The sequence below is a fragment of the Vipera ursinii genome (assembly GCF_947247035.1).
Source record: "Vipera ursinii genome assembly, chromosome: 2".
In the NCBI taxonomy this organism is placed as follows: Eukaryota; Metazoa; Chordata; class Lepidosauria; order Squamata; family Viperidae; genus Vipera; species Vipera ursinii.
The window spans coordinates 58,982,253-59,009,970 of NC_139513.1; the positions used below are offsets into that span (position 1 = coordinate 58,982,253).

Here is a 27,718-nt window from a genome sequence, read left to right on the forward strand (position 1 = left end):
TTTCTGTTCATATAATACCAACTATCTGTTCCATCAGATATGAATACTACACAGATACTGTAGGAAAAAAATGCATACAATATCATTGAGGGTTTTGATCCATATATTTAGGGGGAAAAGTGGCAATTGAATAAATTGATGAACCAGAACCTTTGTAAAAGATTGGTGGAATATCTATTTTGAACTTGTGTACTTATTTTAGTCAAATATGCATATGGCAAATTGCCAAACTATTCATGTATCCAGTAATAGCAATCCAAGATTCATAGAAAACTCTCATTTTTAACCCCTTACTTTTTAAATGCAGTATATTACTGATCAAATCTTGACTGATTGGACTATGCTATACAGATATATACTCTGGGTATATATACACATATACATATATTCTGTGATTGAGAATCTGGCAGCATACAAGTTTAATTAATAAATATTGTTCAGTTATAATCCTTCCCCATAACATAAGCTAGGAAATATATAATCCTTCAGATTTGCATACATGGAAACTTAGTTTTGAGGCTTCAGCAAAACTCAGTCAGGTAAGGTCCCTCTACCTTCCCAGAAATATAAGTCTTAATATTTTAGCTTAGTGCTAAACAATCAAATGTGGTCTATTTTTTCTGAGCAAAGATTCAGATACTAAAGGTTAGGGTAAAGTCAGAATTAAATTAGGAATACATTATAATTGCAGGTAGCTTTGATGCATAGAAATACATCCTTCAGATGAACATGGCCATTTTCATAATATGAAAACATTTGCAATAATTCTCCAGAACAGAAGTCATATTGTAAATCTATTTTTGTCACACTTCAGGATAAGGTTTAGACTCCAAATTTACCTATCTGAATGTTCCTTTCTGTAAAATGTATGTTTGCATAGGAAAAACAAATTGTATTTGATTATACAAATGAAAAGGACTGTAGTAACACAATATCTCTAACACATAATTTTCTGAATGTATGGCTGGGGTGCCGAGGATGTGAGAGAAAAGCAGTCACTGCTAAAGAGCTAAGTTCCTGTTCTTATCTCATATTTATAGAAGACAGATACCCTAATAGAATTACACTTTGTATAATTTACATAACTAGCTGAAGTCAAGAATAAAAAAAATATTTAACATTGTTTGAATACAAAGATAAGCTACATTTCATTTTTCTCAGTTTAGTTCTGGTAGCAACTGCAGCCTTTCTAGCTGGTAGAAGTAGCAGGGTATTTCTCAAGTTGGTGAATACTGTACAGGTAGTCCTAGACCAGGGGTATCAAACTCGCCATGTCACATGATGGGTCACAACGTATTGTGACTTTTTCCCCAATGCCGGAGCTGGGGTGGGTGCAGTTTCGGCATGATGCATCTGGCCCATGGGCCAGAAGTTTAACACCTCCGTCCTAGACTAACAACTGTAATTGACTTGGAATTACAGTCATAAGTCCTTGCACTCATTAGTTGAGGCATTACCAGATGAGACACAATTTTTTGACATTTGTTATGGCTGTTGTAAAGCAAATCGATTTCCCCCAATGGGTATTTCTGCAAGAAACTGAAAGCAAATACTGGAAACTGGCAAAAAAGAGTTGGAAATCATGGTTACATGACCGCAAGGTGCTGCAAACAGTTGTAAAAGTGAGCCAGTTGCCTAGTGCCCAAAATGCAGTCACAAAATGAGGGGGCAGCCACTGTAACTTTGAAAATGGGTTGTAAGTAGCTTGGGGGGGGATCCATCATAACTTCAAAGAGACGCTAAGTAACCAGTCATAAATTGAGGACTACCTGTATATTTGTAATGTCACATTTTGGGAATGTTTCTTTTGCTGTTCATTCAGCTAATAACTCTGTGACATATGCTGTGGCAGAACCAGAACTGCTGATACCCCTCATCGTTGCCCATACTAGCTATAACTGAGTAATATTTGAAGAGACAAATTCTCAAATTCAGTATTTCTAATAACAAAAGTGTGCAACATTTTACCTATATTTAGACATTTCAGGTTGGCTAGGTTGCCAAGACCTGAACTGGATGTTTAAAGAATGCCTCTGTCCCCCATTAAAGGAATGATGTCAAATTCACAGCCCATCGGAACATGCAGCCTTCCATGTCATTTGGGCTGGTTCATATTTCACTGACACAAAGCAGGAAAAAGACAGCAGAGGGGGCTCAGTAGCTTACTGAATATGTCATAAAACTTTCTGGGCCATTGCCAATCCCTTTCCTGCCTCATACCATCTGTCCTGGCTTGCCACTAAATGATGGTATCCTCCTTTAGAGCATGTAGAAGATTGAGCTCTCTGTATTAGTTAAACCAGGGGTGTCAAACTCAATTTCATTGAGGGCCACATCAGCATTGCAGTTGCCCTCAGGGGGCCGGGTGGGTATGGCCTGGGTGGGCATGGCCTACTGGGTGGGCATGGCTACAGTGCGTATGGCCTACTGGGTGGGCGTGGCCAGCTCTACATCGTTCGCATCAAGGGTGCCTGGGCAGGAGTGGGACAGATCTGAGGGTCTCTGGCAGAAGGAGGGTCCCTGGGCCAGGGCCAAGGCAGTTGGGGCTGTTCCCTCACTGTTTCCAGGATGGCTTCATGGGCCGCATGAAACCACTTCGCGGGCCGGATCTGGCCTCCGGGCCTTGTGTTTGACATGTCTGAGTTAAACCCTCTGGTTCTACAGTCCACCCCTTTCTGAACATTACAAGTTAGTGGGACACCTGGAATTTGCAGATGATTTTGTTAGATGGCTGACATGTAAATTTAGCCATCTTTCAAAAATACTCCTTTCCAAGTTTGTTATCTCAAAATCTGTGGTTGCTTCCTCAGTTGTTATGTTTGATAGGCTGTAGCTTTTCTATCTCACCTGAGAAGGGGAAAGAAGAAATGTGTAAGCGGGGAAAGCCCAGGGTCTTAGGGAATAGGAGTGGTCAATAGGTGCCATACTGTCCTACTTCCTCTCCAATCACCTAACTCAAACTGGCGGCCCATGGGCTGAATGCGTCGTGCGCAGGCCACGCCCACCCAGGCTCCACAAAGGCAAAAAACTTCGCGATAGATCATGGTACATCATGTGATGTGATTGAGTTTGACACCCATGACCTAACTACACAATCAATAAAAGAGTTAGCAAAATGTTTGTCTTGTTCTTGCTGTAGGTTGCTGCTGGCATAAATGGGAAAACACTATCTTAAAACTTAAAACAGGTATAGATGACTTAAGCCTAGCTCACTCAGGTGTGGTACATTGCAGAAGTAAGTTACCAGGGTACATTTGTACTGTGATTAGATAATAAGTTGGCTTTTTGACAAGATACAGCAAGAAATTAATTGCCATTATATATTGTCTTAGCTTTTATTATATTCCCAATTATCAGTTTTGTTTGGAACCTGGCTCAAGATCCAAAACAAATAAACTCACTTGGAATTCCAGCAACAAAGTTTTTATTTCAAAAGAAGCGTGTGCAAAGGCTTGGTGGACTGAAACACACACAGGAGTTCAGCCACACCTTACAGAGCTGTTTGACACATTTTTATATCCTATCCTGGATGGAGATTCCCCCTCCTCTATCGCACTCAACACCCCTTCCCTAATCATCCGATAAACTTTCCGGATGGGCCTAAAACCACTATCCTTCCCATGTTCCAGGAAGCCCCTTTGTCCATATCCTATCTTTCACCATCTAATTTTCTGTTACCGCAGTCCGTCTCCTATAGTTGTTTCAATATTTCCTCTTACAATTTGTAACCTCTGCTTTTCACATTTGGACCTGTCAATACTTAGATAAAATATTATTTCTGATCTTCAGTTGGCTTCTGCTTCAACCTTTAGACTCATTAGAAATTTCTGAATAATACTTTTATTCCTTTCAGTTTTATACGTGCACTGATTAAGGCTAAACTTTATTTGCTAAACATTTTAAAAAGTATCCTTTTGTGTAGTTAGATGGGGGAGGGAACTATAAAGTAGGGAAGGGGTCAGTGTTCTTCCAGGTCAGGACAGGTAAGAGATGTAAGTTGTCAAAAACGGTTTCCAGATGTTGGGTTCTTTTTTAAAAAAAAGAAAAAAATGTTAAGACACAAAGAATCAAGTTGTCTGGAATTACTAAAATTTATTCATTTATTGAATTTATTACTCTTGTAAAAGTATCACTGTAACCTGGAAGGGAGAAGGAGAAACCCTTGAAAGAAACCCATGCTTTCCGCCGGAAAATCTTTCATATTGATGCAGGTGACGAACGAACGAAGTGGAGAAGAAAGCCATTTATTCAAGTCGCTTCTCTGCAACCGACCTGCTCCCAGACCCAAAGGCGGCCTACATTAGTGTACAAGAAACGTTGCGAGCCTACACCCCGGAAGACTGGCCCGTCTAGTTATGTCACCCCGCTCCTTTCTCCGCGCACTCCTTCCAGGAACTAAAAGGGGAAGGAGAGGAACGAGACGCCTCCATCTATCTAATAACCCAGGGGGTCTTCAAACTTGGCCCTTTTATGACTTGTGGACTTCAACTCCCAGAATTCCTCAGCCAGCTTTGCTGGCTGAGGAATTCTGGGAGTTGAAGTCCACAAGTCATAAAAGGGCCAAGTTTGAAGACCCCTGTAAATAAATAAATAAATAAACCTTCATTGTCAAAGTACAACACGTGTACATTGAGATTAGCTGAGCCTCCCCCCCCCCGTGCTCTCTCTCCCCCCCAACACACAGTGACAACAAACCCGCCGTCCCACCACACTACGTGAACCAACTACACCACACACCGGCCTCCCAAGTCAATACGGAGAGTCCCGGCAAGTCCAACCCTTCCCCCCCCCCCCGCAGGGGCCCGCCTCTTTCTAGTGCCTGCCCGGCTGCTCTTTGGACCGGGCAGATGCCCGTCAGCAAAGCCGAAGAAGTCGGCGCTCGGAAGTTTCGCTCCTCCTCACCAGAGCCCGAGGAGCGTAGCCCGCGGGAGTTTTGCGAGGAACGAGGCCAAGCTCCAGGACCTTCCCCCCCCCCCCGGGAGACGGAGTGGCGCGCGCGCCAAGCTTAGCCAGCGCGAGCGGGTGAAGCAGCACGTGGCGGCGGGGCGGCGTTGGCCGAGGACGTGAGCGAGGGAGGCAGAGTTGGGTGGGGGTGAGGGAACGCTCGGCATGGCGGAGTGGGTTGGGTTGGGTTGCCGGAGCAACGCCATCTCTGTTGTCCCCGCCCCGCGCCCGGCTTCCAAGTTCCTGGGTCAAGCGAGCGGAGTTGGATCTCTTGGCGGAATCCAGGCGGTCTTAAAAAGAAGCCGCTCGGCTCTTGGGCAACAAGTTACCAATGAAGTGGAAGCTCTCAGGAAAAGGAAAGGGGCAGCTTTCTTAGCCCGTGGAAGCGATAACCGGGAGCCTTCGCGCTGGGCTAGGCAAAGCAGGGTGGGAGACGTGAAGGAAGGGTTTGCGGTGGCAGGTAGCTTACTCTTCCGTGAAATCAAAAGCTTTAGCCCAGGGCTCTTCACACTTGGCCCTTTGATGACTTGTGGACTTCAACTCCCAGAATTCCTCAGCCAGCATGGCTGGCTGAGGAATTCTGGGAGTTGAAGTCCACAAGTCATCAAAGGGCCAAGTGTGAAGAGCCCTGCTTTAGCCTAAGAAAGAACCCAAAGCCCTTGTGGGAGAATCTTTGCGAGATTCACGCCGCCTTCGCCCCCTCCCCTTCATTTGTCGAAAATCAATTCAAATTACCGTTTTGTTAGTTTTGCGTGGAGTGAATCTCGGTTCTGCGTTTCTGAGTTTGCCTGTTTGGGTCGTTTAAACCCCGTGTCTCTTTAAATGGGACTTTAGGCAGGACTTTAAATGTGCATATTCAGTGTTTAAAACTTAAAATAGTTAAAGGTGACTGCAGTCTCAGAAGCAGTGTACTGTACTGTTCTGTAGTGGGATGCTGGGCCAGGACTGGTGAGACACAGGTTCAAATTCCCCCTTGATCAGGGAGATCATTCTCACACTACTTTTTTTTTTTTTTTAATTCCATTTATATCCCGCCCTTCTCAGAAGACTCAGGGCGGCTTACAAGCTTAGCAGTAGTGATTACTGCTAAGTAGTGATTACTGATTAACCTCACAGGTTGACAAGGTAAAATGAGGGGATACACCATGTTTGCTACCTTTTGACCCCAGAACTCAGTGCAGTAAATAAAAACAAATAGTAGCTTCTGGTTCAAACAGAAAACCTACGCAAAATCTACTGCTTTGCATAGACTGAGGAAATAGGACCATTGCGTGGAGCGACCTTTCTCCCCAGTCATCGTGTGGATATTTGAATCCATATTGGATTTAACTGGATGTAATGCATACTTCTGAATACATATTGGGTGCCCAAAAAGGGGTAGGAGAAGCAAGTGGATGAAAAGTGGATGGCGAAAACCTATCTACCTTGGACACTGCCATTCTCCTGATACCCCACAGTTCTCCAGAAGGTCTATAAAAAGTGATATATAATTATATAAGAAGTAATGTTGAAAGTGGTTTTGCTTTTGAGAAATGCAAATAACAGATGAGTTTTGTCACAATTAGATGAAATGTGGGTGAGGAACTACAAAGTATTTTGTAAAGTGAAAATGTTTTGCAATGGCAATACTGTAAAAGTTTCAAAGTAATATGTGCACTAACCTAACATACATTAAAAGAAATTCAAATTTTATATCTTTTAACCTGCGTCTCCCCATATTTCAATTTTGTGCTTAAAGAAATGTATGATTTAAGCCATTTTAAATGATTCGGTGACTTAAATGGTTTATATTGTACATTACTGTATATTCTTTTTGTGTTATATTTCATTTTACTAAGATCATTTTTCCCTTTCTAGGTTAGAATATTTGGACCCAGATTGACTACATCTGAAATAACATAGGAAATAATGTCTTTCTTAATCAAAGGTGCTCAAAAGCATGGCTTTATCTGTCAAACCCACAAAGAATTATTCAAAAAATGTATACCGAAGAGTTCAAAAGCTTTCGAAGGACAAAAGGTGAGATCTTCCCAAGCATCCTCTCTTACTTCTAAAAATATGGACTCTTTCAGTTATATAATAGTCGGAGCGGGGTCTGCAGGATGCGTTTTAGCCAACCGATTGACCGAAGATCCTCACCACACTGTGAAGCTACTTGAAGCAGGTCCCAAAGATACTGTTTTAGGTAGCAAACAATTATTGTGGAAGATTCATATGCCTGCTGCTTTAACATACAATCTCTGTGATGAGAAATACAACTGGTACTACCATACAACACCCCAAAAACACATGGATAATCGTATTCTATACTGGCCCAGAGGACGAGTCTGGGGTGGTTCCTCATCCCTCAATGCCATGGTGTACATTCGGGGCCATGCAGAAGATTATAACAGGTGGAGTCGAGAAGGGGCTGTTGGATGGGACTATGAATTCTGTTTGCCGTATTTTAAGAGAGCACAGACTCATGAGTTAGGGGCTGATCTTTATCGAGGAGGGGACGGACCACTTCATGTGTCAAGGGGAAAGACAAAGAACCTTCTTCATTGCGCGTTCCTGGATGCAGCTCAGCAAGCTGGATACCCTTTCACAGATGATATGAATGGTTTTCAACAAGAAGGCTTTGGCTGGATGGATATGACAATATATAAAGGTTAGCTTTGACATGTTGAGTTTGTAGTAGACATGAACACCAGTCTTTGTAAACTCTTATGATGGTTTGAAAACTTTTTCATAATGAAATAAGCCCATAACCTTCCTTTAAGGAGCTAATAGCATGCATTGAGAAAGAGTTTGGACTAGAACAGAAGTGTGAAACTGTGTATGTGTGTGTGGGGGGGGGGGGCAAGGGCGACTCCTGCTGTTTAATTGGAATATCGAGGGCTATATATCAAACCTAAATTTCATTTATTTTTTAAATTTAGATTAGGTAATTAAATTAATACTCCCCATATATTTAATAATGCAGGTAATCCTTGACCACCATTGGGACCAGAATTTCTGTTGCTAAGCAATGAATCACACTCAATTTCGCAACTTTTTTTTTTGCTATTATTTTGAAGTGAATCACTGCAGTTGCTTATTTATTTATTTATATACCATATTTAGAGACAGCCTGTCTCCCTCATAGAGTGGCTCTTAAGTGAATAATATGTTCATTAAGCAAATCCAGCTTCCCCCATTGACTTTTCTTGTTGGAAGCCAACAGGGAACATTGCAAAATGGTGACCACGAGGTTCTGGGACACTGGAACCCTTGTAAATATATGCCATTTGCCAAGCACACAGTTTTGATCATGTAACTGGGGGGATGCTACGACGGTTGTGTGAAAACCAGCTACAAGTCACTTTTTTCAGTGCTGTTGTAACTTTGAATGAACAATAAACAAGTGTTATGAATCAAGGACTACCTGTATTAAAATTACTGTAAATAATTTTATGTAATCGTATCACCATAAATTAGTGTAAACTGGAATATTCTTCAAAATTACACAAGTAGAAAAATGACAAACTTTATAAATGTAGTTATTAGAGTGTGAACTTTTCAGTGTGAAACTGAAACATAGCGACTGATATATTTATTCCTGGTCTGAGTGTTGATAGCATCAGTCACAGTTCTTTCTCAGCAGACATTCTTTTGGCCTATTAAAGCAGCAGCTTCCAGAGGATTCTGTCAAAATAGGCAAGATGACAGAGGTGACGTTGTGATGCAAGCCTGTCCCCTTATAAACACATATGTGACATTGACACACATACAAAGGGAGCACTGTTTGCATCCTAAACTGTCTCCTCCATTTTGCCTGTTTTGATACTGTCCATTGATGTTGCTGTATTCAAGTTAACCCTTCCTTTCAAAATAAAACTGAATAAAATAAATTACAACATAAACCTTATATCAAGTAATTTTAAACATTCATTATGGAAGAACTGACATTGCAAGTTATATCATGAAATTAATGTCTTTGATGAGTATCTCCGTCTTGTAAAATGGTCTGGGCAAAAATCAAAGTTGAAGTATTCCTCCTGCCAGAATAGTACCTACACTTATACCTAACAAAATTCCCACAAGGAAATACTTAATGATCTTGGTAAATCAATATGAAAGTGGCCTTATACTAACTTATTTATCTTTTTGGTTTGTATAGTTTTTATTAGTATTGTAAGCTGCCCTGGGTTATCCTGAGGTAAGATGGGTGGACTATATATTTTATAAATAAATAAATTATAAACTTATAGCCATTATTAACTTCATTCATTTGCTGGTTCATTGGAATTGTTTATTTTGGCTGACAGACCAATTTCTTTCCACATTAAATACACAATAGAGCAACAACTGAATGATAACACATTAACCATCTGGTTTTCGTTTAACCTGTTTCATTTTTAAAGGTTGTATGGAAAGGTAGATACATTTTTTTGCCAAGGCAAGGGGTTTGGCATACAAATTCAGAACTGCAACTTAAACTGTTTTTTGCTCGATCCTTAGATAATTATAATTGTCCACAATGGCAGCTGTTAAAATAGAAATGAATGCCTGAATTAAACCCAGTAGAGAGCAACAATGTAGATTTAGGGCCAGTACTGCACGCGAGACTTAAAGGTTTTATAGGCATTTGACACCCATTGTTCATGAGAAATATTAAATAAAATCATAACACTCTGTCAGACCTGCCACAAACCTAAACCTCTAAATAGAAACAATCCTTGGCTCCATTTATTGAGATAGGTATAGTTTTATTAGAAGTCAATGTACTCAAACATTATATTTCTCAATATCAAACTAGAGAAGTAAGCTGAACCTAAATCAAGACAATATTAAACCTATAGTCAAGCAACTGAAGAGATAGACTGAGATTTGGCTTTTGAATTGGTTTACTTGGACTTCAGTAAGGCATTTGATAAAGTAGATCACAACCTACTTTGTTGTTGTTGTTGTTGTTGTTGTTGTTGTTGTTAGTTGCGAAGTCGTGTCCGACCCATCGCGACCCTATGGACAATGTTCCTCCAGGCCTTCCTGTCCTCTACCATCTTCTGGAGTCCATCTAAGCTCACGCCTACTGCTTCAATGACTCCATCCAGCCACCTCATTCTCTGTCGTCCCCTTCTTCTCTTGCCCTCAATCTTTCCCAGCATTAGGCTCTTCAACAGTGAGTCCTTCCTTCTCATTAGGTGGCCAAAGTATTTGAGTTTTAGCTTCAGGATCTGGCCTTCTAAAGAGCAGTCATGGTTGATCTCCTCTAGGACTGACCGGTTTGATTGCCTTGCAGTCCAAGGGACTCGCAGGAGTCTTCTCCAGCACCATAGTTCAAAGGCTTCAATTCTTTGGCGCTCAGCCTTTCTTATGGTCCAGCTTTCACTGCCATACATTGCAACTGGGAAGACCATAGCCTTGACTATACGCACTTTTGTTGACAGGGTGATGTCTCTGCTTTTTAGTGTGCTGTCTAGATTTGCCATGGCTTTCCTCCCAAGGAGCAAGCGTCTTTTAATTTCTTGGCTACAGTCCCCATCTGCAGTGATCTTGGAGCCCAGGAAAATAAAATCTGTTACTACCTCCATTTCCTCCCCATCTATTTGCCAGGAATTGAGAGGGCCGGATGCCATGATCTTGGTTTTCTTAATGTTAAGTTTCAACCCAACTTTTGCATTCTCCTTCTTCACCCGCAACACGAGGCTCTTTAGTTCTTCTTCACTTTCTGCCATTAGAGTGGTATCATCTGCATATCTTAGGTTGTTGATGTTTCTTCCGGCAATCTTAATTCCAACTTTTGATTCATCTAGCCCTGCATTTCTCATGATGTGCTCTGCATATAAGTTAAATAGGCAAGGCGACAGTATACAGCCTTGCCGGACTCCTTTCCCAATGTTGAACCAGTCAGTGGTTCCGTGTCCAGTTCTCACTGTTGCTTCTTGGCCCACATATAGGTTTCTCAAGAGACAAATAAGATGGTCTGGTATGCCCATCTCTTTAAGGACTTGCCAGAGTTTGTTATGATCCACACAATCAAAGGCTTTAGCATAGTCAATGAAGCAGAAGTAGATGTTTTTCTGGAACTCTCTAGCTTTCTCCATGATCCAGCGTATGTTGGCAATTTGATCTCTAGTTCCTCTGCCTCTTCGAAATCCTGCCTGTACTTCTGGTAGTTCTCGATCCACATACTGCTGGAGTCTAGCTTGTAGAATTTTAAGCATAACTTTACTAGCATGAGAAATGAGTGCAATGGTGCGATAGTTTGAACATTCTTTGGCACTGCCTTTCTTTGGAATTGGAATGTAAACTGATCTTTTCCAATCCTGTGGCCACTGTTGAGTTTTCCAAATTTGCTGGCAAATTGAGTGTAGCACTTTTACTGCATCATCTTTTAAGATTTTGGATAGCTCAGCTGGAATACTGTCACCTCCACTAGCTTTGTTGTTGCTCAGCTTTTCTAAGGCCCACTTCACTTCACATTCTAGGATGTCTGGCTCGAGGTCAGTGACCACCTCATTGTGATTATCAGGGACGTTAAGCTCATTCTTGTATAGTTCTTCTGTGTAATTTTGCCACCTCTTCTTAATCTCTTCTGCCTCTGTTAGGTCCCTGCCATTTTGGTCCTTTATCATGCCCATTTTTGCATGAAACGTTCCTTTCATCTCTCCAATTTTCTTGAAAAGATCTCTGGTCCTCCCTATTCTATTGTTTTCTTCTATTTCTTTGCATTGTTCATTTAAGAAGGCATTCTTATCTCTTCTAGCTATTCTTTGGAATTCTGCATTTAATTGGGCATATCTTTCTTTTTCTCCCTTGCCTTTCGCTTCCCTCCTTTCCTCAGCTATTTGCAAAGCTTCCTCAGACAGCCATTTTGCTTTCTTGCATTCTTTTTCTTTGGGATGGTTTTGGTTGCTACCTGTTGTACAATGTTGCAAACCTCTGTCCATAGTTCTTCAGGCACTCTGTCTATCAGATCTAATTCCTTAAATCTATTTGTCACCTCTACTGTATATTCAACAGGGATATGATTTAATTCATACCTGACTGGCCTAGCGCTTTTCCCTACTTTCTTTAATTTAAGCCTAAACTTTGCAACAAGAAGCTCATGGTCTGATCCACAGTCAGCTCCTGGTCTTGTTTTTACTGACTGTATAGAGCTTCTCCATCTTTGGCTGCAGAGCATATAGTCAATCTGATTTCTGTGTTGACCGTCTGGTGATGTCCATGTGTAGAGCCGTCTCTTGGGTTGTTGGAAAAGAGTGTTTGCTATCACCATAGTATTCTCTTGACAAAATTCTATCAGCCTGTGCCCTGCTTCATTTTGTACTCCAAGGCCAAACTTGCCTGTTATTCTGGTTATCTTTTGGCTTCCTACTTTAGCATTCCAATCCCCCATGATGATAAGGACATCATTTTTGGGTGTTAGTTCTATAAGGTGCTGTAGGGCTTCATAGAACCGGTCAATTTCATCCTCTTCAGCACCGGTGGTTGGGGCATAGACTTGGACTACTGTGATATTGAATGGTTTGCCTTGGATTCAAACTGAGATCATTCTGTCATTTTGAGGATTGTATCCCAGTATTGCTTTTCCTACTTTTTTATTGACTATGAAGGCTACTCCATTTCTTCTGAGGGATTCTTGCCCGCAGTAGTATACCTGATGGTCATCTGAATTAAATTCACCCATTCCTGTCCATTTTAGTTCGCTGATACCTAAGATGTCGATGTTTAGTCTTGTCATCTCTTGTTTGACCACGTCCAGCTTTCCTTGATTCATGGATCTTACATTCCAGGTTCCTATGGAGAAAAAATCTTTACAGCATCGGACTTTCCTTTCACCACCAGACATATCCACAGCTGAGCGTCCTTTCGGCTTTGGCCCAGTCGCTTCATTCTTTCTGGCGCTACTAGTACTAGCCCTCTGCTCTTCCCCAGTAGCATATTGGACGCCTTCCGACCTGAGGGGCTCATCTTCCAGCGTCATATCGTCTTATCAACCTACTACTTGATAAGATAGAAAAATGTGGGTTAGATAGCATCACCACCAGATGGATTCGTAGCTGGCTGACAAGCCATACTCATCATTTTTCCCCTTCATGGATCACTGCCTTGGCGAAGGGGCTTGTGTAATTCAATGAAGCTTAACCTGAAAAAAGTAGGGAAAAGCACTAGGCCACTCAGGTATGAATTAAATTATATCCCTGTTGAATATACAGTAGAGGTGACAAATAGATTTAAGGAATTAGATCTAATAGACAGAGTGCCTGAAGAACTATGGACAGAGGTTCGCAACATTGTAGAACAGGTAGCAACCAAAACCATCCCAAAGAAAAAGAAATGCAAGAAAGCAAAATGGCTGTCTGAGGAAGCTTTGCAAATAGCTGAGGAAAGGAGGGAAGCGAAAGGCAAGGGAGAAAAAGAAAGATACGCCCAATTGAATGCAGAATTCCAGAGAATAGCTAGAAGAGATAAGAATGCCTTCTTAAATGAACAGTGCAAAGAAATGGAAGAAAACAATAGAATAGGGAGGACCAGAGATCTTTTCAAGAAAATTGGAGAGATGAAGGGAACGTTTCATGCAAAAATGGGCATGATAAAGGACCAAAATGGCAGGGACCTAACAGAGGCAGAAGAGATTAAGAAGAGGTGGCAAAATTACACAGAAGAACTATACAAGAATGAGCTTAATGTCCCTAATAATCACAATGAGGTGGTCACTGACCTCGAGCCAGACATCCTAGAATGTGAAGTGAAGTGGGCCTTAGAAAAGCTGAGCAACAACAAAGCTAGTGGAGGTGACAGTATTCCAGCTGAGCTATTCAAAATCTGAAAAGACGATGCAGTAAAAGTGCTATACTCAATTTGCCAGCAAATTTGGAAAACTCAACAGTGGCCACAGGATTGGAAATGATCAGTTTACATTCCAATTCCAAAGAAAGGCAGTGCCAAAGAATGTTCAAACTATCGCACCATTGCACTCATTTCTCATGCTAGTAAAGTTATGCTTACAATCCCACAAGCTAGACTCCAGCAGTATGTGGATCAAGAACTACCAGAAGTACAGGCAGGATTTCGAAAAGGCAGAGGAACTAGAGATCAAATTGCCAACATACGCTGGATCATGGAGAAAGCTAGAGAGTTCCAGAAAAACATCTACTTCTGCTTCATTGACTATGCTAAAGCCTTTGATTGTGTGGATCATAACAAACTGTGGCTAGTTCTTAAAGAGATGGGCGTACAAGACCAACTTATTTGTCTCTTGAGAAACCTATATGTGGGCCAAGAAGCAACAGTGAGAACTGGACACGGAACCACTGACTGGTTCAACATTGGGAAAGGAGTCCGGCAAGGCTGTATACTGTCGCCCTGCCTATTTAACTTATATGCAGAGCACATCATGAGAAAGGCAGGGCTAGATGAATCAAAAGTTGGAATTAAGATTGCTGGAAGAAATATCAACAACCTAAGATATGCAGGTGATACCACTCTAATGGCAGAAAGTGAAGAAGAACTAAAGAGCCTCTTGTTGCGGGTGAAGAAGGAGAGTGCAAAACTTGGGTTGAAACTTAACATTAAGAAAACCAAGATCATGGCATCCGGCCCTCTCAGTTCCTGGCAAATAGATGGAGAAGAAATGGAGGTAGTGACAGATTTTATTTTCCTGGGCTCCAAGATCACCGCAGATGGGGACTGTAGCCAAGAAATTAAAAGGCGCTTGCTCCTGGGGAGGAAAGCCATGGCAAATCTAGACAGCACACTAAAAAGCAGAGACATCACCCCGTCAACAAAAGTGCGTATAGTCAAGGCTATGGTCTTCCCAGTTGCAATGTATGGCAGTGAAAGTTGGACCATAAGAAAGGCCGAGCGCCAAAGAATTGAGGCCTTTGAGCTGTGGTGCTGGAGAGGACTCCTGCGAGTCCCTTGGACTGCAAGGCGATCAATCCAGTCAGTCCTAGAGGAGATCAACCCTGACTGCTCTTTAGAAGGCCAGATCCTGAAGCTAAAACTCAAATACTTTGGCCACCTAATGAGAAGGAAGGACTCACTGGAGAAGAGCCTAATGCTGGGAAAGATTGAGGGCAATAGAAGAAGGGGACGACAGAGAATGAGGTGGCTGGATGGAGTAACTGAAGCAGTAGGCGTGAGCTTAAATGGACTCCAGAAGATGGTAGAGGACAGGAAGGCCTGGAGGAACGTTGTCCATAGGGTCGCGATGGGTCGGACACGACTTCGCAGCTAACATCAACAACAACATCATTTTTGCTATTTATCGCTCCTCCTGTAACCAATTAACAATTAATATCAAAGTATCACTGTGTTTCAATTGAGAAATTGTTAAGATTTAGGACTTGATTATTTTACAGATTATTTGATTAATATGTGACTGTCTGGATCAGAAGTGGCCTTTTTCGCCACTTTCAAAAACTTGCCTGTCAGTCATATAGTAAAATATTTTTCTCAAACTATGAAATGGACTCCATTTTCAGCTGGGTTCCATTTAATCTTCACTTTCTTTCTGTTTCTCAGAAAAGGATTCAAGCTGTTTTTTTTAATTTTTTACGTGGTTTTAGTATTTTTTTTGTCTTTTGTAAATGAATTTGCATTATTACTCTGCCTTGATTAATCTTCAGTTGTGGACTACAGTAATAACTTTATAAATGTTAATGTATAATCACAGTAGAAAAGATAAAATTATTTTGGTATTTATTTTATTTATTAAACATTTAAAACCAGATTTTCCCAGAGCAGTTTACCATGCTGAGATAACATAAATTATTTGTGTTGCAGTTACAGTCACAATAAAAACATGCATTTTATAGGTAAAAGGTGGAGTACAGCTAGTGCATACCTTCATCCTGCTTTGTCACGTCCAAACCTGTCTGCAGAAGTCAGTACACTTGTTACAAAAGTTTTATTTGATGGGACCAAAGCAATTGGTATTGAATATATTAAAAATGGAGAAAAGAAAAAGGTAAGAATGTGCAGTATTGTTTCTTCAATTTTGAAAAGAAAATCAACTAGAAATCAGATTCTACTAACTTTTTTTTTGGCTCATTAAGAGTTCAAATCCATGTCACGTATTAATCTCAAGAAAGCATTGCAGTAACCTGATCAAACTATAATGGGTCCCTTTATGTTGGCTTTTGAGTTAGTTGGGTTCCCTCCTGCCCTCCGCCCCCCAACTTCTAGAAATGAAATCTATGTCAAGGTTGCAGATCCCTGATCTAGAATCATTTAAGTGAGGCAACGTCTTAATTGATTAAGTAAATGTATAAAAGAAAAATATTGGGTTTAGGAAGCCTTCTTTGCAACTGAATTGAGAAGGTCTTCCCTTTGCTGCTGCTATGTGGGAAGATGCTCCCTTGCCCACTTCCATTAACACCAGCAGAGTGTCCCACAGGAGACCCAACCATCCTGCATGTAACCTCATGGAAGAAGTTTGTTCAGCCATGTGATTTTAAAATTAGCCTCCGTGGACTTTAATGACAGCCCCGTGCAATCTGATCTGGTAGTAGCCAAGCAAATGGTACAAAAAATAAGGAAAATTGCTTCGAAATTATGTGGTCTGTGTCAGATCTATTTTCCCCTCTTTTTTTTCTTTATGTCTACAAGTGTGTATACTTTAAAATATTCCAAGAACTATTCCATACTGCAGCAAAGAAAAATGCTCTTACAAATGGGTCTATTGACATTTCCTTTTTTCTGAGAAGAGTATTGTAACGCGGAACATTTAAGGTTGTTGGCCAATGATAACAGCAAGAAGAAAAATGAGCATCAAAAACATTCAGCGATAGATTCATAAGATATGCAGTGTGCCCAGAAAGCATATGATTTTGGTGTGGTCAAGAGTGTGTTTGTCACATAGCTCTCTCTGTTAAGGAAAGGGGAAGCATGGTGTTAAAAGAGCTCTGCACACCCCTCCAAGTCCCTTGGCAGTCCTCCAGCCTATGGGTTAGCCTTGCTGCTCATGAATCAGCCTCTTTTGCAAACTTGCCTCCCCAGCTTGTTTACTTGGAAACTAAGTGCTTAAGGAACAGGGTGCTTTATTTATTTATTTATTTTAATTCCATTTATATCCCGCCCTTCTCCGAAGACTCAGGGCGGCTGACAAGCTTAGCAGTAGCCTTCATTCTATGTATATGCCTGCTTATTAGGGCTTTCACACACCCCCAAGCGGCATTATTACAAAGTCAGCTTAATTGCCCCCAACAATCATAACAATGATCCCTGTTTTAGATGGTCTCCCTTTGCTTTCACTCATATTTACCAAGGGAGGCATATGTGTGCAAGGAAGCCTGTCTTTGCAAGAAATTTCCAGGAAACTGACCCAAAGAACATGAGAACATTTTCATTTTGAGACTGAGCTGACATTTGATGGCGCCAACATTTTAACTAACACGTACAAATGTGCCTGTTTTTTGTCCAGGTCTAGATAGATAAGAGAACTTAATTAGTAAAACAATCAACTTTTGTTTGGAATTCTCATTGCTACAATTGCACAAGGATTCAATGGATTTCATTTGTTTGAAAATAGCTATTTCTTTCATTGAGAATCCTGTCATTCTAATATTTCAAAGAGAAAGAAAAAAAGTCTGTATTTACTAAGTTTCCTTTGATAATGGCTTTTTGCTACCTTGAAACTGCACTGCTAGTTTGAATGCCCCTTCACTATATTAATTTGAAGCTTTCATAGATACTTTGCGTTTTGAGTTATTTTATTTAGTGATATCAGCAACTCTGGGTGCAATTCTTTCACCACTGAGTCCAGTTCATTTATTAATAAGTTCATATATATTAGTTCCAGGCTTTAAATTAGGAATTCTTAAGGATGACTTCTTGTCAATTGTGAAAATAGTTTATTCCTGCTCTTTCTTTAAATAAAAAAAATGGCAGTTCATAAGGCAAATTGTTTTCCTATGTTATAATTGCAATACTATAAAAATGTAGTGTGGAAGTTTTTGAAGAATGCATTACATTGTTAAAATTGTACTCTGGAATTAGGCACACTATAAATGGTTAAGTCTAGCTAAATCTTTCTGTGCTATATTGTTTTCAGTATCACTGTTCCTTATAGACACTATTGTTCTTTCAGTGATCAGCTAGAACTGTAATAAATTAACAGTAAAAATTATTGTGAACTTTCAGTTGGAAAGGATGATAAAAGATGTCTGAAGGAAAAGAGGTTATCATTCTAAGAACTCTTTTTCAGAGAAATAAAAGATATGATACAATTAGTCACTTGCAGATTTGTGCCGCCAGATGACTATTCAATAGAAGAATGTCAGAAACTAATATTTTCTTTGATCTCCAGAATGTGGATTCTTTTTGGTTGATGATACATATTGAAACTATTCTTTTGGTTGACAATACAAAGCAAATGTTTATTTTGATGGAATTATTTGAGTCTTATTTGAGATACAGTTTAGGGCAGGGGTGTCAAACTCGGGTCATGTGTCGTGACGTATCATGACTTTTTTCCCCGAGCTGGGTTGGGTGCAACTTCTGTGTGATGCATCCGGCCTGTGGGCCTGCAGTTTGACACCCCTGATTTAGGAGGAAAAGAGGCATTTGTAAGGAGAACAATACATTATTTGCACTAATAAAAGCTTTTGAAGAATAGTTTATGTTAACAAGGAGAAATGTTTAGTAAAGAAGTTTAGATGGACAGGAAATATTAGCATTGCTTAAAAGGAAACTTTATTTAAAAATATATGACAGCATATTTTAATAATTTCTAGGTTACAAAACTTGTAGATATAACATGAGTATGAAAACGGAAGGCTACAAATCAATAACATTATTTTATATTGACTTTAGTCTATCAAAATTTGGTCTGATTACATTGCTATTATTTTATTTCAGGTATTTGCTAGTAAGGAAGTTATTTTAAGTGGTGGTGCCATAAATTCTCCACAGTTACTTCTGCTATCTGGAGTTGGAAATGCAGATGATATAAAAAAATTAGGAATCCCTGTTGTCTGCCATCTTTCAGGTATGTATGATAGATTCAGTATAGTTCCATGTAAGGCTGGGTTGAATTTGAAAGTAAAGGGTGTTTAGATGTTCCCATAGCCTCTTCCAAGAACTTCTTAAATCAGCTGTGTCCTTTCCTAGGTTGACATGAATTCCCTTTTTAGTAGTTACCATGGAGACGTCCTCGGACAAGCGCTGGCTCTTCGGCTTTGAAATGGAGATGAGCACCGGCCCCTAGAGTTGGAAACGACTAGCATGCATGTGCGGGGGAACCTTTACCTTTACCTTTAATCCCAGGAAAGACCAATTTCATTTATAGAATTGCAGACAAGTGCTGCGCAGAAACTCATGGGCACTTGGAAGATCTTTCGGCTTTTCAAACCAAAGTGCTGCATTATCCGAGTTCCATATATTTGTAAATATAGTTGTAAACAGTGCTTTTTTTGTAAAAGAAAAAGGTGTTGGAACTCACACATGTTATACCCTACAAGGTTGCCTACCCTACAAGGTTCCATCCAAAAAAAGTGCCGGAACTCCGTTCTGAGCGTTCTATGAGGAAAAAAGCCCTGGTTGTAAATATTTGTAGTATGCATACATTGGACTTTTTTTGTTATTTCTGCCAGGGGTTGGCCAGAATCTCCAAGATCATTTGGAAGTGTACATACAGCAAAAATGCACTCAGCCTCTAACACTGTATAAATCACAAAAGCCTCTTCAAATGATTAAAATTGGTCTTGAATGGTTCTGGAAATCCACAGGTATGATTTAGAATTATATCTTGTTATGTTCTCATTTTGCTAGAGATATAAATCAGCTAAAGATTTAATGAATCTGTCTATTCATAATAGTTTTTTCTTGTAGATGATTCATTTGACACACTTTCATTCCAGATAAGGAAATCAAGGGTTTTTCAGAATTTCAGACTACGTCTGCAAGTAGCTTTACTTCACTGGATTTTTAAAAAATGCTTAGTTATTAATCTCTTGTAACAAACAGGAAGTTAATTTATAACATGAAGTGTACTTTGTAATCAGGTGTAATTGCTTTTATATATTATTTGACCATTTAAAAATATTTAAAAATATATATTCATATTAATTTATTTTAAATTGCCTTAGCTGTCATAAAATTATTGCACTTGAGAAATTATTGAGAATTCTAAGATTTGTTGCAGCATTCAAAGAATATTTAGAATAAAAGCATAAATAATTATTGTTACTGTTGTATAACAACTCTGTTTTTCTTGTGTGCTGGGTCAATTACACTAATATTACTACTGTTCCATGTTAATAACATTCTCAAGTGCAATAATTTTATGACAGCTAAGGCAATTTGAAATAAATTAATATATATATTTAAATATTTTTAAATGGTCAAATAATATATAAAAGCAATTATACCTGATTACAAAGTACACTTCATGTTATAAATTAAGAATATTTCTAAAGTGAAAAGAAAACCTATTTCAACTGTGAAAGCTTTCATGGTAAATGAGACATGCTCTTGATTTCATAGGCTATAATATGATTTGGGTTTGTTTTGAATTAATATATGTTATTTATGACCAAGGCCACTATAACTTGTTCAACAAATTATGACTTATGTGATGCATCATCCAATGAGTACAGTCCCAAAAGCCAGTGGTAACTATGACCTGCGAGCTGGACCTCAACCACAAAGCTTCAGTAATGAGACTTAGGGACAATTTTTACTGTGCGTGGTGAATGTTCATAGCATAAAATACAGGGAATGTAAAATGATTTTTTGAAATCCTCATTCTTCCATTTTCATTATTTATGTATCTGGTGCTTGCTGTTTCACCTTTCAGGAGATGGAGCCACTGCCCATTTAGAGACTGGTGGATTTATAAGAAGTCGCCCAGGCATTTCTCACCCTGATATCCAGTTCCATTTCCTCCCTTCTCAGGTGATAGACCATGGGCGGGTTGCTTCACAGCTGGAAGCTTACCAGGTAAGTAGTAATTCCAATTACTACATAGAATATCTACTGGACAGAAATATTTTCCTGAAAGGTTGTTCGTTTTCTTGGGGCGTATAATTAAAGAAGCACATTGTACTTTTGGAAATAGTTCCCAATCCCTTTGTTGGTGGGCAGAAGGCTTAACCAGAGATGACATAGATTCTCATTCAATGAATGTACAAACAATATCATTCATCCAAAACCACTAAAAAGGCATCTTCACATTGTAAAGGGTTTTGTGGATCTCTTGTGTTTGTTAACCAATATTAACTACCCTCATTTGAATATAAAAATATAATTAATACAAGATGTGATTTTCACTCTAAAGCCAGTGAGTAATGAAAGAAGTAGAAACCAAGCTTTGAAACCTGGAATAATTGCCTAAATCAACTGTGCAATGTCTAAATAACTCATGAAACCCCAAGTTTCTATGAATCCCATTAGTTATTTTATAATGAACCTTTAGATGCCATTTACCATGGATCTTCTTGGATTGTTACAGGTCCATATTGGCCCTATGCGAAGTACCAGTGTAGGAAAGCTGAAGTTGAAGAGTGCAGACCCTACTGAGCATCCAATACTTGAGCCTAACTATTTGTCAACAGGTAATGCAGAACTATCTATATTCTGTTTTTTGTTTTTTTCCAGCTTGTAAACTAAACTCACCTATGAAGAATAGTTACACCTTCTATAGACAATGGCATATTGCACTGGTAGTCTTATTTTGATGGCATTTTCCATTTCTTTGTATCTTTTCCTCTTCCATCAGTCCTGGATGAAGGATTAAATGTACAAAGATCTGTTTTAAAATTGTAATTCTACTAAATGGTACGTACAGGAAATTTATTACTTCAATTTTCCTCATTTTACATTCAAAATTTTCTTTCTTGTTTATGGCAATTAGATATTAAAATATAAAGCAATGTCCACCTTACCCGCCTCTCCTGTATCTTAAGTTGTGACATTTTACTCTGAATTGTTGTCTGAAAAGAATGTAGCATTAATGTTTATATGGGTTGTGCTGCGCACATAATCATTGTGATTTAGTCTTGTTTTGTGTTCTTTTAACAGAAATGGATGTCTGGGAGTTTCGCCAGTGTGTGAAATTAGCTAGGGAGATCTTTGCTCAGAAAGCATTTGAAGAATTCCGTGGACCTGAGATTCAACCAGGGGAACATATTCAGTCTGACAAAGAAATAGATGCTTTCATAAGACAAAAAGCTGATAGTGCCTATCATCCTTCATGCACTTGCAAAATGGGACAGAGTTCTGATTCTTCTGCTGTGGTTGATCCTGAGACCAAAGTTATAGGCACAGAAAACTTAAGAGTAGTTGATGCCTCAATAATGCCCAGTATTGTTAGCGGAAATTTAAATGCCCCAACCATCATGATAGCAGAGAAGGCTGCTGATATTATCTTGGGATTGCCACCACTTCGAGAGAAAAATGTTCCAGTATATAAACCTCAAACTCTGGAAACTCAGCGTTAACTTTTTGCTCTGCACTAGAAGTTTGCCTCCATAGTAGAATCTTGGCCTACTTTTTCTGTAGGAACATGTATAAACAGTAGCATCACTTGATATGTTTTCCTATAGCACTAAATCAAAAATCTACTTTCAATGTCAAGAAAAAGGATGTACAATAGAAATGGTGCTTTACTTAAGTTAGTATTTGTTAATAATAGATTACTAGAAACATTCGATTAACCACATAATTATTATAAATAGACATTTGATAGTATGTGCAGTAAATTTTTATCATAAAACAGAAATCAGATTTTGCATAGTGCTACAAAACAGCGGAAGGAAAAATAACAAAAATAGAATGTAGTTTATGGCTTTTGAGTCTATGTAATAACAAATAGATGGGCTAGTACATTTAACATTTTGCCTATTTTCCACATCCGGTCTAAAGGTAAGAGAAAATAACATATTTTTTTCCAGTACACAAAGCAGCATTTAATCTCAGAATTAAATAAAATTGCCATACTAACACCATTTTGTAGCTGAATTTTATTCAGGATAATTTTCTTGGATTATTCTAAATAATTGAAGTAGAATTATGTTCAGGTTAGACCTCTTTGACCTATATTCTGTATCTTGTACGTTTGAGACATTTTTTTTCAATTGGTCACTAAAGCATAGAAAAGTATGAAAGTCCTACTGAAGTGATGCCGTGATTTTAGTAGAAATAATCATGATTAAATTATGTTGCTTGTGCTTTGCAAAAATATTTTATTTCTGTAATATGCAAATTTTAATATAATTATGTTTAGCCTCAGGGGTTTTTTTGCTCTCTTTTACTATAGGCACTGCTATGATTTATTTTGTCTTACCTTACCATTTAAATACATTTAGAGAGTAATAAAGGCCTTGCATCGAATTGGTCTCATTAAGCAAGATTATTTGCATCCTTAATTGAAAACTAGGGGGAGTTGACTTTAATCCACAGAACGACTTCTGGGAAGTGTTCCATTAAAAAATGGCTGATCAGCTAACCCATAGGAGATGGATTTAGTTGTGAACTAACTCAGGCATATAGAAAGTTAAACTAATCAATGAGTTTTATTACAGGAACTTCTAAACTACATTTTTGTATACCTAGGCTTCCAGAAAAAGAGAGAAAGAGCAATAAGATGGGATGATAAGATGGAATAGATGGACAGAGACTGAAGAATTTTAATATGCAACCACCTACATGCATCAGGGCAAATATTATTTAAGAAAAGTTCATGGTTGTCCTGAGCCAATAGAGGCATGGTTGAAATACTCCAGCTGAGAGGCTTCCAAATCCAAGTGTGCAATTTCAAGAGGAGATTAGCCATGCAACCTAGCAAGAGATAATAGACAAGCATTATCCCCTACTGGTTCCTACAGCCTGAACTTCACACAGATACAGTACCTGGAACATATCACCTTAAAGTGCCTTTGTTTGCCATCAAGATTTCCATGAGGATCACAACTATCCTTGTCTTTCCTTAGGATCATGAATAGTGGAGATCTCAGAATCTCGGAGAGCCTGTCTCTAAAAGGGCAGTATATGTGCCTTCACCCAGCCAGGTTTCAGTAATATGCACCAGCCTGTTTATTCATCCACCATTAGAATTTGAATGGCAAGATCCAAGGATGAAACTGCCTCTCTCCCTTTCCATAATGGTTTGCCCAGCACCAATATCATAGCTTCTTGGCTTGACCTGACACTACTATTCCCTTTTCTCCATTCCCCTCAAGTTGCCTACATGCCATCTTCACTGCCTTTCAGCCAACTACAGACATTGTCTTAACGCTTAACTCTGCTACGCTTCCCAATTGGCAATAATCTGCCTAAGTTTGATTTCAGTCAAGTTCCCATTCTCCATTCTCTATTCCTTCCAATTTTACTTAGCCCAGTTTCTACCCCACTCTGACAGAAGACTTTAGAGGATCAATCTCAATTTCACTTTGGGGAAGGGAGCTATTGTCAGTCATTCCCTGTTTCTCATCCAGGGTAACTCCTGTCACATAGTCCCTAAAGGCTTCAACAGCTTTGATAGAGCAAAACTTCTCACTGTTGCTGGCCCTTCTATGGCTTGCTAAGACTCTGTACATTCCATCAACAGACACATTGACCTACAACCAGCCTACAAACATCTCAGAATTCAAATCAACTGCACAGAATTCAAATCAACCAACCAGAGACAGCACCAACCCTCAACCAACCCACACAAGCCCCCCCCACACACACACCAGTTCACCTCCCAATGACCTTCATCTGATGTAACCTCCCCATCACAAGATTCTCACTGGTGACCCACATGACCCATCACAAGACCCTGACCTGATGTGACCCTCACTTGACGTGACCTCACCAACACAGGATTTACTGACTGTACAAAGCCCTTGTAAACAGAAGAACACTGATAATGACATCCTCTAAATTCCACTGAGGATGTTACCTAGCCTGTACATTGCCCAGATTCACTAGTGAGATTTTCAGACCAGCTTTCATTGAAGCAGCAACACTTTTTGGCTATCAATCCTGGCAGCCATGTCCCACAAGCCATGCTCTGACAACAGCTCCTTTTGTTACCTAGCCATGACAGCCATTGCAACCAGGCCCCAGCTGAATTCCCCTGCGTCATGTCTCCCATCTGATGTGCAGTTTCATGGTTCTAATCTTCCATCAACTTATCCAATACGGACAACAATAGTTCAAAAGCAGCAGCACCCACTTCATTGTTCATTATTCTGAAAACCTCACTTGGATCACAAACCTTAGAGCAGGGGTGTCAAACTCGCAGCATCATGTGACGTGTCACGACGTATTGCAATTTTTTTTTTCCATTGCCGGCAATGGGGTGGGCGTGGTTTCGGCATGACATATCCGGCCTGTGGGCTGGCAGTTTGACACCCCTGCCTTAGAGTATGTTTCTTGTTGCCATGATGCCACTCTTCCAAATTCAGGTTGTGAACGTAGGGGTGTTTCCCACTTCCTTAGATGACTGCTCCCTATGGTGTCATGGAAATCAGTGACTAAGGAAGAAAGAAGCAAAGCCCGGAGAAACCCATGGTTCAGACACAGAACTATGGGGCAAAAAGAAATCTCCAATTTTTAGAACTGCATTTGTTGGTAAGAAGAGACAAAGTATAATAACATTACACAATTTTATTCTCAGTAACATTTTGCATTTATTTTCATACAAAATGATGTAGGTCAAAGAAATAATGTACAAACCTTTAAATTCTCTCCTGAAATTTGAAAGAAGAGGTTTGTAAGGTATTCATAGCAAATTGCCACTGTGTACAAAAATGTTTATATTAATCTTAGCTGTGTATGTCACGGTTTTGAAACGTGACACCTGCTACCTCTTTTGTTAATACAGATAACCCTGATAAAGTTGCTTGGCAGAACAAGTCCATTTATCCAATGTTAATAAAATAAACTTTTGATATTTATTGGTCTCCAAAATCATATTATTTTCAGTGTTGGGATTTTACTGCATCACAAACAACACTGAAGCCCTCCTTTGATTGCATAAAAACAAATCCTGAAAACATTACATATAGAACATCAAAAAGTTTGTCAACCATGCCATTTTCTCAACAATTTAGGGATGTTTTGGTTATGTAAATCATCACCATCATCATCACACTCCACTTCAAGCTGTGTAACTTGTTAACTATCCATTTTGTAAATTGTATCTATGTAGGAAATCTCTACCAAGTAGAATGCTCATGGTGGTTCAATCCTTTGCACCTACATTAAAAAAATCCCAATTTTTTTTATACAATGAGGCTTTTTATTAGGAAAATGGTGTAGGATTGGAACGTCAATCTGTGTTTATTTCAAAATAAAAAAAAACCTTGCCAAACTGATAGCTTTTTGTATTATTCTTGTTTCTAGCTGTTATTGCAAGAGTTGTAGAGATAAATCCAGTTTGTTTTCTCTCAAAAAGACAGCAGATTCCAAATAGCTTTCCAAATACAACATTATAACTACTCATTTTCTATGTCTTAACATTGTAAAGTGAGAATCCAATTGACTCAAAATATTTTATAAAATCTCTGTTGCATCAAGTTTTTTAAAATCTTTACTTCAAAAAGATTTTATAATGAAGGTGGCTCTATTTAAATATTTAATTCTATAGTGCTATACAGTCCAAGTAAAAATACTTCTATTTAGAATTCAGTGAAGAATTACAATAATGAGGCTCCATAAATATTGCTGCGGTTCAATTACGGTACAATAATTACAAAATATAGAACATCTCTTTACAAATACAAATTATGGTAGATTAGAATTTATTTACAATAATCTCTGCTATATAGTTTTTAACAAACTGTCCTATCTAGTTCTACTTTAACCTGGTTGCAAGTGCATTAGTAAAAATGCAAATATTCCAGTGTATTTTGCCCTTGATATGATAGTCATAAAACAGACTATTTTTAATGATATTTTACTATGTAAACTGCTGTTACATATGAGAAAAACGCTTTCAGCAGCAGATGAAACAATCTCTTGCAAAAAGAGTTTGATAAAATGTATTAAGGAACTTTTTAAAAAAATAAGCAAATTTTAAAATAATATATCTGAGTGGATATGCTGAATGCAGTGGATTTCGGATATGCTTTGTGATCATAGGTAATGACATATTTGATTGTCATCACCACAGCCTTCTGAAGACCTCTTTAAAAGTGCCAATCTTTTTTCCACTGAGAATTGTGAACACTCTAAAAGGCAGAAGAACACAATTGGAAGACAGCAATCTTTCCACTTTCTCTGTTTTTGTTTTAACACAAACGGGTTAAAATCTTCTTGGTTCTAAAGATATGCCTTCATTCCCTGATGAGCTCGCGATTCTGTAGCAAAGGCCTTGAAGAAATCATTCGAAACCTGATTCATTATACTGGAAACACGTACTAATAAATAAAAGTATGGCTTCCTCGCAACGTGACAATAATATCACTCATGCAAAGCTCAATTCCTTATTGATTCCAACTAGTGCCTAGCATCATAGAACTAGGAGGCACTTCTGTTTGTTTAAAATCAAACTTTTTTTTCTCACTAAATACTATAAAGTTGTAATGCATATCATTTCATCAGATAAGTCTTCTTCATATTTTCCAGGATCTGGCTCTTCATCACTAAAGCCAGGACCAAATTCTTGAAGTTCGTAATCTTGTCTATTTAAAATAGGGAACATGTCACCATTAGTTCCATTGCTAATGTCTCCATTGAGAAGGTGGCTTGCAGCACTTTCCATCTCGTCAATAGTCATATCACAGGCATCTGCAATCTCATGTTTTGTTGCAGAAACAAACTTTGGGTCCCTTGCATAGTGTCCTAATCCTTCAGATATAAGCACCTGAAAAGG

At 39.0% G+C, this 27,718-nt stretch overlaps 2 protein-coding genes across 4 annotated transcripts in view; one reads left to right on the forward strand and one right to left on the reverse strand.

Annotated features, from left to right (window-relative positions):
• The first annotated feature begins 4,948 nt into the window (after positions 1-4,948).
• Positions 4,949-23,278, forward strand: CHDH (choline dehydrogenase). Its single transcript, XM_083352914.1, has 8 exons — positions 4,949-5,063; positions 6,802-7,594; positions 15,732-15,883; positions 18,775-18,904; positions 19,509-19,643; positions 20,714-20,856; positions 21,368-21,470; positions 21,937-23,278. Exons 2-8 carry the CDS (start codon positions 6,853-6,855, stop codon positions 22,353-22,355), a joined length of 1,824 nt encoding a protein of 607 aa, XP_083209040.1. The 5' UTR covers positions 4,949-5,063; positions 6,802-6,852; the 3' UTR covers positions 22,356-23,278.
• A 2,356-nt stretch (positions 23,279-25,634) lies between these two features.
• The window catches only part of CACNA1D (calcium voltage-gated channel subunit alpha1 D), a 272,427-nt gene continuing 270,343 nt past the window's right edge, over positions 25,635-27,718 (reverse strand). For all 3 annotated transcript variants that reach the window (XM_083353210.1, XM_083353209.1, XM_083353211.1), the window contains one exon: positions 25,635-27,709. In XM_083353210.1, the coding sequence (XP_083209336.1) occupies positions 27,416-27,709 (294 nt within the window). In that variant the 3' untranslated portion in view covers positions 25,635-27,415. The remainder of the gene's footprint in view (positions 27,710-27,718) is intronic.